The sequence below is a fragment of the Magnolia sinica genome, chromosome 18, assembly GCF_029962835.1.
Source record: "Magnolia sinica isolate HGM2019 chromosome 18, MsV1, whole genome shotgun sequence".
NCBI classification, from domain to species: Eukaryota; Viridiplantae; Streptophyta; class Magnoliopsida; order Magnoliales; family Magnoliaceae; genus Magnolia; species Magnolia sinica.
In genome coordinates, this window is record NC_080590.1 from 8141095 (window position 1) to 8156199 (window position 15105).

Sequence of the window (15105 nt, forward strand, 5' to 3'; positions counted from 1 at the left end):
CATCTAACTTATCCGTAACATCACACAAAACTGGATGAAGGGACCAAACAAATATCATCTTGATCAAAAACTTTTGTGGCCCCCAAAAGTTTTCAATGGTAGGTGTTCAATCCTATTACTTTCTATGTTACGGTCCACTTAAGCTTTGGATCTGCTTAATTTTTGTGCTAATGCCGTAAAATGATTTTTCCAAATGGATGGACGGTGTGGATATAATACTTATATCATGGTGGGGCCCATGGAACTTAGCGACGACAACACACCACCAAAGTCGGTGGCGTGTGGCACACCAGCCTTTCTGCTTCCCACACAGATTAGGGACGCAGATTAGATACCGATAGGTTGAGTAGCGAGTCGACTACTAAAGTGACGTCACCAATTTTTGTGGGCCCCACTATAATGTATGTGTTATATCCACACTGTCCATCCATTTTTAGATATCATTTTAGGGTATGAACCAAGGAATGAGGGAAATAAAAATTTGTAGTGGACCCCACCAAAGAAAACAGTGGGGAGAGTGATTCCCACCGTTGAAACTATCCTAAGGCCCATCATAATGTTTATTTGAAATCCAACCTATTTAAAAGTTTAAAAAGACATGAAATAAGGGAAAACACAAATATCAGCTTGATCTAAAACTTTTGTTACGTTTAGAAGTTTTTAATGGTAGGCGTCACTGTCCCACTATTTTCTGTGTTGCGGTCCACTAGAGCTTTGGATTTAACTCGTTCTTTGGACAATGCCCTAAAATGATCTCTCCAAATGGATGGAAGGTGTGGATACAAAACGTACATCATGATGGGGCCCACGGAACTTGTTGACGTCACTTCAGTAGCTAGTCGCTACTCAACCTGTCAGTAGCTAATCTGCGCCCCGCGGGAGGGATCAGATTAGGTGCGGCCTCCGCCTAACCTATGATAGTGCGTCCCTCATCGTGGGGCCCAACTTGATCTACATATTGTGTACCAGCACAGTCCATCTGTTTTGGAAGACAATTTTAGGTCATAATTCCAAAAATAAAGAAGATCCAATTCTAAGGTGAACCATACTATCGGAAACAGTAGTGATTGAATAGTCTACCATTCAAAACTTCCCATGGCCCACTGTAACATTTACATCATGCTTATTTTCCATCTAACCTGTTGATACGTTACATAAACCTAGATGAAGTAATATATATATATATATATATATATATATATATATATATATATATATAAAATATATATATATATATATATATATATATATATATATATATATATATATATATATATATATAAGTGGCCCATTAATTGTCAAATCACAACCTTTTACTATGGTTTGGTCCACCAGAGAATTGGATCTACTTCAGGTTCTGGATCGTATCTTAGAATGATCTATAAAGATAGATGGGTGGAGTGGATATAAAATTCATATGTCAATGTGGGCCTACAATAAGGGCCGCACCGTCTTGGGTCAGGCCTGAACCACACCTAATACACTCCCAACACAGATAGCCTGTTGTCTGGATTGTGTGGGAAGGAATTTTTATCTACACAGATAGGTGGGCCAATTATAATGTTTATGAGAAATCCACCACGTTCATTCATTTTTTCTAGTCATGTTAGGACGTGGGAAAAATAACGAGGTATATCTATAATTCAACTAGGCCACACCACAAGAAAATGTGAGTTGTTAAATTCCTACTGTTGAAACCTTCCTAAGGTCTACCATTATTCTTATATGTCATCCGTGCTGTTCACAGGGTTATTGTTACTAGGATGAACTGATAATACAAAAATATTAGCCCAATCCAAAACTTCTATAACCCCACCAATGTTCACCAGCAGACATCTATTCCTCACTATTTCTTGTCATGAACCCACGTTATTTTCGGATCTGCCTCACTTTTTGTCTCATATCTTAACGTGGACGGTGTGAATTTCTCACAACATGATGGTGGGCCCTAACTAGCTTCCTATCACATTAAGCTTCCCCTAGAGGTTGTCGCTTCTTCCCGTCACATCGCACATTTTGAATGTTTATCATCCAACGGCTCACACTAAGACACGACTCGACCTTATGTTAGGTTCTATGCGCTCGACCTTATTTTGTGTGTGTGTGCGTGTGCGTGTGTAATGTATTTAAATATATAAATATTGACAAAATATTTATATTAAGCAAACTCGATCCAAGTCAAATTGATTCGAACCGAGTCAAGTTCGATTCAAGTTCCTAGCTGAGTCGAGTCGAGCTTGGTCTAGCTTGGACTCGGCTCGAAATTTTTTCGAGCTAAAAAAATTAGCTCGACTCGGCTTGAACCCAGGTTCAAGCCGAGTCAAGTCAAGCTTTTCCGAATCGAGTTGAGCGAGTTAATTGAGCTAACTCGGTTTGTGTACAACTCTACTTGAATATAACAAGTGTTAAAATTTGGTTTCAGCCTATTGATCTTGTCACCCCGGAAATCGATATGTATCAACCATATAGCAAGTAAATGAGGGCGGTATTTATGATCATTTAGGAATTTCATGTGGCATATAAGTTATTCAAATTTCCAAATTATGGGTCCCAGTTTAGATGTACCAATGAACATAAAATTATGCTTATTTGGTTATCTAACTATCATATTGATGGGCATTTATTGGATGAATGAAGTGAAAAATATCCAATGGTCCCTGTAAATCAGCTACACGGTGATCCATCCAAGATCCAACTACGAGATGTCACACATGAATCAATAGAGGAGAAGGATGAAGAAGGGAATAGCATGAGGATGTGAATATGAGAGGGAGAGGAAGAGAGAAGGAGAGAGATTGGAGAACTGGAAAATGTGATTAGGGCTTCACAGTCTAGGGTTGCTTATTATATCAAAAGGGAATATACAATATAGGTGGGCCTCCAGCCCAGGTTCACAATGACTCACACACGCACATTCCTAGGCTCAAGACCCAAAACTTTACCCGTTACATAAACCATACATTTCTACACTCCCTCTCAAGCTGGTGCATACATATTCTGTGTGCACAACTTGTTACAAATGCGGACACACAACTCAAGGTAATGGCGAAAACGTCTGCTAGTTGGGACTTTGAAGCAACATTTTTGGTAACAATCTCCTTGGACACAATTTTCTCCCAATAGTTCACTTGTATATCTTTGGTTAATTCTTTCATGAAAATCAGGGTTATTGGCAATATGGGTCACTGCTTGATTATCGTAATGAAGTACCATGCTAGACTTGTTGAAAAGCCCAAATTCTTGAAGAAGAGATTTCACCTACATCATCTTGCAAACCGCGTGGCCCATAGATCTATATTTTGCTTCAGCGGTCCTTGCTACCACATTCTACTTTTTACTCTTTCATGTAACTTAATTCCCCCCAATGAAGGTGCAATGCCTAGAGGCGGATCTCCTGTCTGTCATAGATCTAGCCTAGTAGGCATCAACATATCCTTCAACTCAAAGGTGGCTATTAGACCTATACATCAATCCTCTGGTTCACCTTTTAAATATTGTAGGATATGACTCACTGCCTCCCAATGTTGTATTTAGGGTTGGTGCATAAATCTACTTAGGACACCAACTGCAAAGGATACATCTAATCGAGTCACAGTGTGATGAATTAGCTTTCCGACCAACCAACAATATCTTTTAGGATCCTCGAACGATTCCCCTTTCTCACTGGATAATTTACAATTTGGCTCCATTGGAGTATCACTTGGCTTGCACCCCATCATTCCAATTTCTTCTAGGAGATTGAGAGCATATATCTTTTGGTTTAGAGTGATACCTAACATAGAGCGTGTCACCTAGAGCTGGGCATCAGACTGAGTCGGATCGAATTGGGTCCAACTCGATTCGGTCTGAAATGTAGCTGGGCTGATCCGAACCCGATCTGATCCGGGACTGAGTCCGGGACGTAGAACTCGAACCGATCCGACACACGGTTAGCCTGATCCGAACCGAGTCCAACTCGGTCAGGGAAACCGAGTCGGATCAAATTGGGTACGATTCGGATTGACTTTTTTAACGGTGAAAATCATTATCCTCGCTGCTATTTTCGGTGTGGTCCATTTGAGCTTTAGATATGATTCATTTTTTTTTTTTTCAAATGCTCTAAAATGATCACAAAAAATGGATAAGCAGTATGGATATAATAAATACTTTATTGTAGGGCCCATGTAATGTTAATATCATTTGAGCGGAAACGGATTGGCTACTCCCCTGCCACCAGCCCCGTGGCTGGTGATCGGTGCTCTGTGGGACCCACCATGATGTGTGTTTTTAATCCATTCCGTTCGTCCATTTTTAAAGATCATTTTAGCGCTTAACCCAAATATGAGAGGGATATAAATCTCAGGTGGACCACACCACAGGAAAACAATAGTGATTGGATATCCACAATTAAAATCCTCCTAAGGCCCAATGTACTGTTTATTTGAAATTCAATCTGTTAATTAGGTCATAAAGGTCCATATGAATGGAAAAAATAAAGATCAGATTAATCCAAAACTTTTATGACCCCCAAAAGTTTTTTAATGGTCAACGCTCATTCAACACTGTTTCCTGTAATGTGTTCCACTTGAGATTTGGATATATCTCATTTTTTGTCTCACACCATAAAATGGCCTGGAAAAATAGATGGACGACATGGATGAAACACATACATCATTTTGGAGCCCACAGACCACTCCGTTCCCCATTTGAGTCGTTTGTACAACTTGGAGCTTGAGGCGCTACAGCTGCATTGACGTGTTGTACACGGCGTGCAGTGTAACGTGCTGTGCACAAAAGTGCCTACATTGCTGCATTTACGTTAGCAAGTTCTGTGGGTCTGATCATGGGGCATGTGTTATATCCAAACCGTCCATCCATTTGGCGAGCTCGTTTTAAGGCTTGAGATGAAAAATAAGGTAGATCTAAGTATCAAGCGGACCACATTGAAAAAAGCAGTGGGGATTGAATGTCTACCATTGAAAGCCTTTATGGGGTCACAGCTTCATAGAAGTTTTGGATCGATTTGAAATTTGTTTTGCTTCTTAATTCAGGTCTTTGTGACCTTATGAACAGATTAGATGGAAAATAAACATTATGGTGGGCCCTACGAATTGTTTAACGATGAAAATCATTATCTCCACTGCTATTTGTGGTGTGGTCCAGATGATCTTTGGATATGATTCATTTTTTGGATAATGTTCTAAAATGATCTCTAAAAATAGATGAACGGTGTAGAGATAATAAATACATCACTGTGGGGTCCATATAACTTTGATCTCCTTTGAACGGTTCGTACAACTCGGAGCTCGAGAGAGCGTCAGTGCTCGTTTTCGCACGACACGTACCTACAGCTATAGCCTACATCAGCTATCCTACAACAACTATATAGCTGTGTATGGTACACCAGTAAATCTCTTCTTATTATACTAAGTAAATTTTGTCGGGGCCCACCGTGAATGCATGTGGTTTATCCACGCCGTCCATTTGTTTTTCCAGATCATTTCAGTGGTTGAACCCAAAGTTGATGCATATCCAAAGCTCAAGTGGACCATACCACTGGAAAAAATAGAATTATTGATAAGAACCACTCCGGATCGAGCCAGATCGGATCGGTCTGGATCCATTCGGATCGGGTTTTTTGGATCGGATCGGTCCGAATTGACCACAACCCGATCTTTATCCGAAAAAATGTCGGATCTGAATGGCCCTACCTGATCCACACTGATCCAGGCCGTCGGTTTGGAACGGGTCGGATCGGATCTGATCAGGTCGGATCCACCGGATCAAGTCAGATATGCCCAGCTCTACTGTCACCTCAATTCCGGGAAAATATCTTGTCCCAAATCCTTTGTTTGAAATTGTTGCTAAATGTGGCACTTGATTTCAGTAATTCCTAGTGCATCGCTTCTCGTGCTTATGATATAATTGACATTCATAATTAGAATCACAATTCCCTTCATGCTTCGCTTCACAAACATTGAGTGGTCCACATGACATCGATGGATACCAACAAGAAAGAAGAGTGATGTTGAATTTTTCGAACCACGCACGCGATAATTGTTTCAATCCATAGACAACTTTATGAAGTCTACATATGCTCCCCCTCTCCCCTTAAGTAATGAACCTAGGAGGTTGTTCCATGTAAATTTCTTAGGATAAATCACTGTGTAAGGTGTTTTTTTTTTTTTTTTTTACATCCAATTGATAAAGTGGCCAAGACTAGTTAATTGCAATAGAGATTAACACTCGAACATAATTTAATTTGGCCCTGGAGAGAAAGTTCCTCATAGTCAAGCCCAATGGTCTGCATATAGCCTTCAGAAACATGTGAGCTGGTTTTTTTTTTTTTGGGGGGGGGCCCTGGAGAGATGGGTTGCCATTTTTCCTCCTAATTAGATCCCAACTTAGGTCAGCTGTGTGGTTATTCTTCTTGCAGTAAGTACAGTTTACTGCCAAATGGAGGCCTGGGACCATCGTTGTATGGTGCGCGTCCTTGACCGCCACTACCAGAACGCCCCCCCACGGAAGGTGGTCGGCCACCCCTAATTACTGCTATCCATACCAGATGGAAGGCCCCTATTTTCATTAGGCTGAAGGGATGGTGAACAAGCCCAAAGATTTGACACTCACTACATATACGCAAACGCCTCAGACAAGGCGGGCATCTTCTCGCTGGCCAGAAGTTGGGCCTTAACCGGTTTTAGATATGGCTGGGTCATGGCAAGGAAAAGGGCTACACATATTTCCTCCCATTGCCATTGTTGCTAGACAACATACTGGGTAAAGGGATGGTGGAGGTTCCACTCATCAACTAATCCATGAAACTTTGCATAATGATCATTGAAGCTATCTCCTTGCTTCATGTTTTAGAATTCCTTAAAGAAGTCATATGAGCAGTAAATATTATTTTCATTTGAGTAAAGCTCTTGGAGAGACTGCTAGATTGCTTTTGCTCTATCACTATACATCACAGTGTGATAGACATGTTCCTTCCAAAGGTCCATTTTCAATGAAGTGTTTTAGTTTTCCCATAGAGGCAAGGAATATTTGCACTGAGCAAGCCTAAGGAAGATAATTGTTCACCCCATGCAATTTAACCAACGAGATTCGGTGGATATCGGTTTTAGTTTCACTTGAGGAGGCCATACTCAATCAACAACGAAACATGTTGCAATAACACAGTGTCTAAGGAAATTTATGAAACAGATAATGGTCGAGGGATTATATACCAAAAGGAGAACCAGAGTCACGCAGAGGGCCACATGAAGCAATAAACAAAAATCTTTGGATCTTCTCACTGCACTGGTCCACAGGACTATACACTAGACCCTTGATCGAACAACACCACGATAATATGATCCACAACAAAGACTTGAATAGGAAACGACAATACAATATTCACTTGCCCATGGGACCCAACTGGTCCACATGAAGACACGTACAGAAACACTCTCAATACATCAACATTGCTCCAACACCCAATTGGTGAAGTTGGAGCAAACAAAGTAGTGGAACAATGAGGACGAGATTCAGACTCTCAAACTTGCAGATCTGCGCACTTCTTGTCATGATGAGAGCTTGTAGATCCAAGGGATGATAGTCAAGGACAAATCAGCCCAACCGTGGTTTTGATACCATGTAAATCAACTACAAGCTGATCTATCCAAGATCCAACTACCAAACGTCACCCGTGAATCAATAGAGAAGAAGAATGAAGAAGGGAATAGCGTGAAGACGTGAATCTGAGTGGGAGAGGAAAAGAGAAGGAGAACTAGAAAACATGATTAGGGCTTCATTTTCCAGGGTTGCTTATTATATCAGAAGGGAAACTAAACTATAATATAGCTGGGCCTCCAGCCCAGGTCCACAATGACTCACACATGCACATACTTAGGCCCAAGGCCCAAACACTTTACACACTACATAGGCCATACATTTCTACAATCCTATTTCAACAAACTAGTGTTCGAAATTAATGGTCTGGATCATTCATAAACTAAAGGTCAGGATTGTTCAACCACTTGGATTTTGGGATGTGACTTGGCTGTAACAGTTTTCACAAATTGTTAACTTACTACTCTACATTACAGGTGTTTTGAACCTGTTGGCCCGTCCACTTTTATGGCCCACTTGATGATTGGTTTAGCATAAAAATTAGTTCAGATATTCATCTAGATGGGCTTAACAAAATGACATATTCCGTGTCAAGCTTTCTTATGTGATTGTGACATTTTGAAATAATTTTCTACTCTAAACTCTGCTTTGGGTGAGTACACTTACCTTAGGCTTTAACCAAATTACAACTTACCCAACCACAAAAAAATGACTTGCTTGGTTGTGACTTCCATCTTACATCCAAACATGCAATAAGGTTAGTCATTTACAACTTTTAAACTTACAGGCATCCACATGATGTCTTAATTTTATTTTTCTGAACAAGATTTCAATTTAAAGATACACAACTGATCATAAAATAGTTTTTTGTTTTTTGTTTTTTCAGTTGAGGAGACTCACTTCCAAAATTTCGCTATAGTGATTTGTTTTGTGTTGTTTAGTGGAATGATGCAATCTATAGTACCCCTCAAAGCCAATTCTCCTTCTATTTTTCCTTCTATTTTAAAATTATAAAAATGTTTTATTTTCTTATGTAAAAAGACAGAAATACCTTAAAAATAAGTTTTCATTGGAGTATATTTTTTTTTTCATTGGATTACTTAAGGGCATTTAATTAATCTCAACTGTACTAGGGTTATTAAGGGTTGAGATTTTGTCCATTACATAGAGAAACCAAAGAAAGCCATGGATTTTAGCCGATCTCCAGAAAATCGTTAGTAAGAAAAGCTGTTATAAAAATCGTTAGTAAGAACAGCTGTTATAAAAACGTTTCTGCTTTTGGATCAGTTCTAAGTTCAATTTTCGGTCCTTATGAGTTTTGGATCAGGCTGACTTTTGGAAAGTCCCTTCATCCTACATATTGTCACCGTGTGAACTTCTTGGATGGGATTTACACACCTTAATGGCATCACATAAACAGCCACGGCTAACATCCTATTTCATTCTTTCCTGCGGACCTGAGTTTTGGATTGGGGATTGACCACGTAATGTGGAGAGGCACTTCTGATGGATGGATTGGATTTAACAAAAAAAATTGAGAGATGGCCCCACTGATCTTGGGTTTAAGTTATTTCTATAGTACTATATAAAAGTAAATTTACCTTTGCTTACTTTTCAATGCCCAAAATACCCTCAACACGTTATGAAGCTATCCTGCACAATATGTACCCATTGGATGTGCGTCCCCACTAGTGTCATTTTTGGACGTACATACTAAACACCGCGTGTTGAATTAGCATGGGTGGTCCACCCGAGTATTGAATCAGCCTGATTTTGGGGATCAAGGCCAAACAATGGGTGTTGTATCTGATGGACGAGTGCTTGTATCTGATGGACGAGTGCTTGTATAAATAATTTCAACTGCTTCTTGTTTCACCCACCAGGATTTCTATATGACATCTAATATTTCTATCAGGGTTGCACAATCACGAGATTTAGACATCCCAAATATGAGGCTGATCCATCCAACCATCATGTGGGCTACTACTTAATTTGGAGATTTTTGGAGAGTTGTCCCTTTTTTTCTATGTGGCGCCTACCATATTGTGTATATGCCATCCAACATGTGCATAATGCGAGCATTATCGTAATGATGTAATTCCCCAAAAATCAGGTCTATAAAATCAATATACAGGCCATACAAGTACACAATAGAAAACAATAGGCAACTATTCAAAAACCTCCAAATTCTTGTGATGGTTCACATTTTATGGTTGGATCGGCCTTTTTTTCTGGGGGCATCCAACTTTCAGGGTAGGAAAGCTATACCACCACCATTACTGTTACAATATGGGCCATGATGACCATTACGGACTCTCTTTAAGAAAAAAAAAAACACATATAAGCCCCATAATGGCTATTATGGGCTCTTATGAGCCTTTTTTTTGTTTTCTGTAACGGTCATTGCGGCACCGTAACACACAATGGTTCCCACCGTCACCATTATGTACCGGTCGTAATTGTTTTTGCATACCTTGATAGTAGGGCTACCTTGATGGATAGATTGGATGCCATAAAAGGATTTATGGGTCCCATGCATGGTGCTTGTACAGTAAGCTTAGTTTTAAATCACTTTACTCTTAACCTCCCAGGATCAGTATAGTCTACAACACATTTGCATGTAAAACGCCCAAGCTCTGTAGGTCCACCATGTTGTGGTAAAATCTACTTAGCCCATCAGGTGAGAATCATTATTTGAACTGCATTCCCAAAAGATAAAGCCCCATTAGAAACTCATATGAGCACACCAATGGGAACTATGTAAACTAGCTAACAAAACTGCTAAACTATGTAAAAAAAAAAATTTTGCAAAAGCCAATTGGTAGAGAAATCTCTGTGGGAACAAAATTATCAGCACATATAAACCACCAAAATCTTAAAATTATAACCTCAAAATTGTGCTCCGATGACGGGAGATGTTCGTGTGCTGATACCGTCTGTCATTGACCGCCTATATCATGGCAAAAGCTCCCTGTTGCTTCAGAACCAATCACTTCTTCACTTTAGGCCTTCCTCGCCCCTTTTTAACTTGATCCTTCTTATCAGCTGGACCTTCACCCTTCTTGGATTCATCATTCAATGGCAGCTGAAAAACTTCAGTTTCTGTACTTGACCGTCCATTCAAGACAGTTCTCTGGCTCGCCAAGTCAACTTGATCTTCGTTCATCTCAGCGTGGTTATCACCCAGCTTCTGCAAACCTGGATTTTCCATGTTTGATTCTCCTTCCGGGGTACTTTTCTCTATCAATCCATACCCTTTTGGCTCATCGCCTGCAGCTCCCCTGTTCTCAATTCCAGAGTTCTCTCCTGTTTGCATTCCCGACTTATCATTTTAAGCATCATTTTCAGGTTTAGCAACTTTTACATCATCAGATGTGTAACATGTTTGTTATAAAACACAACCATAATCAGCGCAAGGAGTCATGAGTTTACTATATCCAGTGTAATTCTAGAAAACATGCACACAAATCTTAAGTCTCTTAAAATCATAGGAGAATTGAGTACAAAGACTGATTTCAGAGAAAATTAGACATGCATGAGATGATCTTAACAGTTAATCTACACAATTCACGCATATGGAGGACATGCAGCAGGATTCTTCTTATCGAATTCAAAATTTTGGAGATATCATGCTTAACATTTCATAATTGACAGAAAAAATCAGACAATGCAAACATTGGGGTGGTTGGGGACTAACATTTCTTCCCTATTTAGAAATTATCCAAGACCAAACTTTAATTCTACAATTATATTCCATGCAAAGCAAATTAACAAGCACAATCACTAAAATTCATCCTAGGTTTGATAAACGGCCACCCATGGGTAATGGTCCGAACCTAGGATATGTTGAAGGACTGTGGGTTTGCTCTAACGGTGTTGGGTCCAAGAAAAGATGCGTCGAGGTCCTGTGCCAATTGAATTTACATATTAGGACACATGCAAGTGGACGAGCATACTAAAATTCAAGGATAATTTGGATGATTACCTTCCAATCAGTGACAACCCACTTCTATGGTGGTGGAGCCGCGATTTCTGGCGAGTGGTTGTGGTAGGAGAGGGAGATCTCTCAAGGTCCAGCTCCCCTTCCACTCTCTACACACACACACACACACACACTCTCTCTCTCTCTCTCTCTCTCTCTCTCTCTCTCTTTTGCTGGAAGTTTTGTATGGGAGTGAGGGAGAGAGGGTTTAAGGTTTATATAACTTGTATTTTTGCTCTAATGGCCCTGGGGTGATAACTCTTTTTACATATGACCTTGTGGGGCTTATCTACGGTCTTTGGAATTGTCCCAGTGGCCCCTTGGCCCATCCGTGCCATGGGATAGGTGTCCCATGATCTGATGAGGGGTTGTTCAAAATTTGGTGGCAAACGGATGCAGAAATTGATCGAAGGGATTCGATTTGCTATCAATAGTCACTGTCTTTCGATCAAGGGTCTGATTCGATGGGCAAGGGCAAGAAAATATCTTTGATCTATAGTGCGAGTTTGAATGAAATTTAACAGTTGGAATATTGTAAATTGTTGTCCTAAGTGGCGAGGCTAATTACTTTAAATTTCAGATTTTTAGGCTATTGACTTGGAGAGTTGGATCTCACAAGTGCTGCCTGGATGGTGCAAATTGTCCATTTCAAGGCATCGTTTGAGTCCATCGTCTGCGATGGACCACAAGCCCAGTGAGGTCCACAACTTCCCATGGTTTTGGATTTTTTTGGCCCCCTTTTTGGGCGTTGCATGACCCGTATAGACTGTCTCCAAGTATTATTGGACAAACCGACTTTATGGCCTGCGCTTGACCCGAACATGTTAAAACTTGTTCTAGTTAGCGGCTTCATTTGTTCTAGTTTATTAGTGGTGGGCCCCGCACGTGCGATCATCTAGTGCGGTCCTACGGTAATCCGTTAGTGGACGCCTCATGACAGAGCTCTGATTGGCCTGGGTGTTACACGCAGGATGTTTGGGAGCATGTAGGGGCTTTCTATGGTATCAATGTTATGACGGCGATGTCAATGGAGGCGAGGTTAGCTCAGTGGTGGAGTTCGCCCACAACTGGTGTGAGGAAGTCCGTAGCCCAGAAGCTGGCCCCTTTTATAATCTTCTGGGAGCTTTGGAAATCCAGAAATGTAGCGATCTTTGACGACAAACCTGTCTCGATTTTTGCACTGTTATCTAAAGTAAATTGGTGGATTGAATATATCAATAAGCCTAACAGGGTGGTTATTGTTTGAGCAACGTTAGGATGCCTTGGGGGTTCGGCAGTCACCGGGAGTCTCGCCCATCAGCCTTTGGTGGTTTCGTGGGCTAAGCTGCCTTCAAAATGGGTGAAGGTCAATGTAGACGGCTCCTCTAGAGTAAACCCAGGTAAATTAAACAGTGGCGGAGTCTGTAGGGGTGATAGAGGTGATTTTATCTTTGCGTTCTTGGTCGGATATGGTGATGACTCTAATACTAGTGCAGAACTTCGTGCCATCCATGACGTTTTATCCTTTTGTTTTCTCAGGGGTTTATCCAAGGTGGTGGTAGAATAAGATTTTCTGCTGGTAGTTAACATTCTGAATGGGGGTATCCTTCTAGGTTGGAAATGGAGCTACAGGCTCAACAGCATAGAGAATCTCAAGCTTATGGGTTAGGTTTGATTTGTGCATATATTCAAGGAAGCTAACTATCCGGCTGATGCTTTGGCCGATTAGGTAGCGACGGCTAGTCCTTTTCTTCTTTCTCTAGGTTTGCTGAGCTCTCTCCTTAGGCCAAAGGGCTCCTCTTCCTTAACAAGGTTGGGCTCGGTGCAATTAGGGAGCGTTAGTTTTTTGCCCCTTTCTTATTTTTGTAGTTAGTTTTTTTTTTTTTTTCTCTTGCTTTTCAGGTAACCATAATAGGTTTGCCCAGAATTATTTTCCTGGAACGTAAATTTTCTTGATGTTTCTTTGAATTGAACTAGGGCCTCCGCCTGCCCTTAATGAAAAAAGAAGAAGCATGAGCCCCACTTGTATGAAGCGAGCGTACTAAAGCACAAGAATGGTGAGCCCCAAACCCCTTGCTACAATACGTTTCCAGGCAGCATTGGAGTTAAAAAATCCCTTTTTTTTGTACACACATGGACATGTGTAAATATGAAACGTGTGTGAAAGATCAGACCTTTCAATCTGATTAAAAGAAACTTTAGATGTTTCGCCTCAAAACTCACCATGTCACTCAGCGAGTGAGCCATACAAAGTAAAGAAATGTTTTTTTCTTTTTGCCTGGCCTGGTTTGTTGGCGAGAAGATCTAAACAACAGCCGACCTAATTGAAAATTTTGTTCTCTCACAAATGTTCCATGGTGTACCATTAAAAGAGGTTTGCGAATTCCATAGACCCTCTTAGAAAACCTCTTCCATATTGCTATCTGTGCATCTATACACAATTACTAAAAATGGAGTTTGACACAATGCACCTTCATTTCCCCCACGTAGAGCTATAGGATATGCCTACTGGATCTAGGGCCCACTTATCTATGGCATGCACATAGATGGTTAGTAAGAGAAATCCACATAATCACCCACCTTTACACCATGAGGATTTTGTGGAACAAATTCAGGTGGGAAATAATAAAACTACGCATTCTATTCAAAATATTTTTCCTCACGACCATCACAATTCATATCCTACCGAGGTGGACCAGATATTTATATGCACACACACGTTGGATCCGAATTGTTCATTTATGTTACATGCTCTAGATATGCCGTATACATAAAAATGGTAACCTTATACCCCTTCCCTTTGATTATCAAACCACTTTTCGCCTAATCGAGTCTTTCAATTAGTGCTATAAGGAACCATACCTTATCAAAACCCTACCATTATATTAAGATTCCACACGTGCAAGGCACGTGCATTTTACTTGTCTGTAATCTCTGTTCAAAAGGAGTTTATGTTTGTGAAACCTATTCGATATCTTAAACCTTTTTCTTTCTTGAAAAAAGAAATTTAGGTAATTCAACGTACAGAGGTATCTAGAATTGAGTACTTTTCTCGAAGTTGTTTAGAATTGAGTATTTTAAGTTGATATTATTGGAAAAAATTATGAGTTTTATAATTGTATTATAAGAATCAAGCATGGAGACTGCCGACTCAAATTTCCAAGTAATAATTTGACTCTCCGTCATTTTCTTCGGGTTGGAAATTTGAGTCTGCAGCTTTTATTGGACAAAAAGAGGAAGGGAAGTAAAAATAAAAATCTTATTTTAGTATATAGTGATTCGGAGTATGTGAATCATGTTGAAATTATTGGTGTTGTAATTTGACTCTACAGCTTTAAGTTGGTTTTGGTTCTTATCTATTATTTATTCATGGTTTTTGGGGAGTAGGTTTTGCTTCGAGATCCAATGGAAGATAATGTGATTCCGATTGTTGAGGAATTTCGCAGGCGTTTACTGCCTGTAAATTCTGCCAGCCAAGTTCAAGGGGATGGGAGGGAACACTCAAGCGGACAAAATGACGTTGAAGCTGGTGAAGAAGATGGTATGTGATC

General features: G+C 40.2%; 1 protein-coding gene across 1 annotated transcript in view; it reads left to right on the top strand.

Moving 5' to 3' along the window:
* LOC131233756 (magnesium transporter MRS2-2-like) overlaps positions 1-15105 on the top strand; it is a 43710-nt gene that overhangs the window by 3085 nt on the left and 25520 nt on the right. Inside the window, exon 3 of the mRNA XM_058230544.1 lies at positions 14942-15095. Within this exon, the coding sequence (XP_058086527.1) occupies positions 14942-15095 (154 nt within the window). The remainder of the gene's footprint in view (positions 1-14941; positions 15096-15105) is intronic.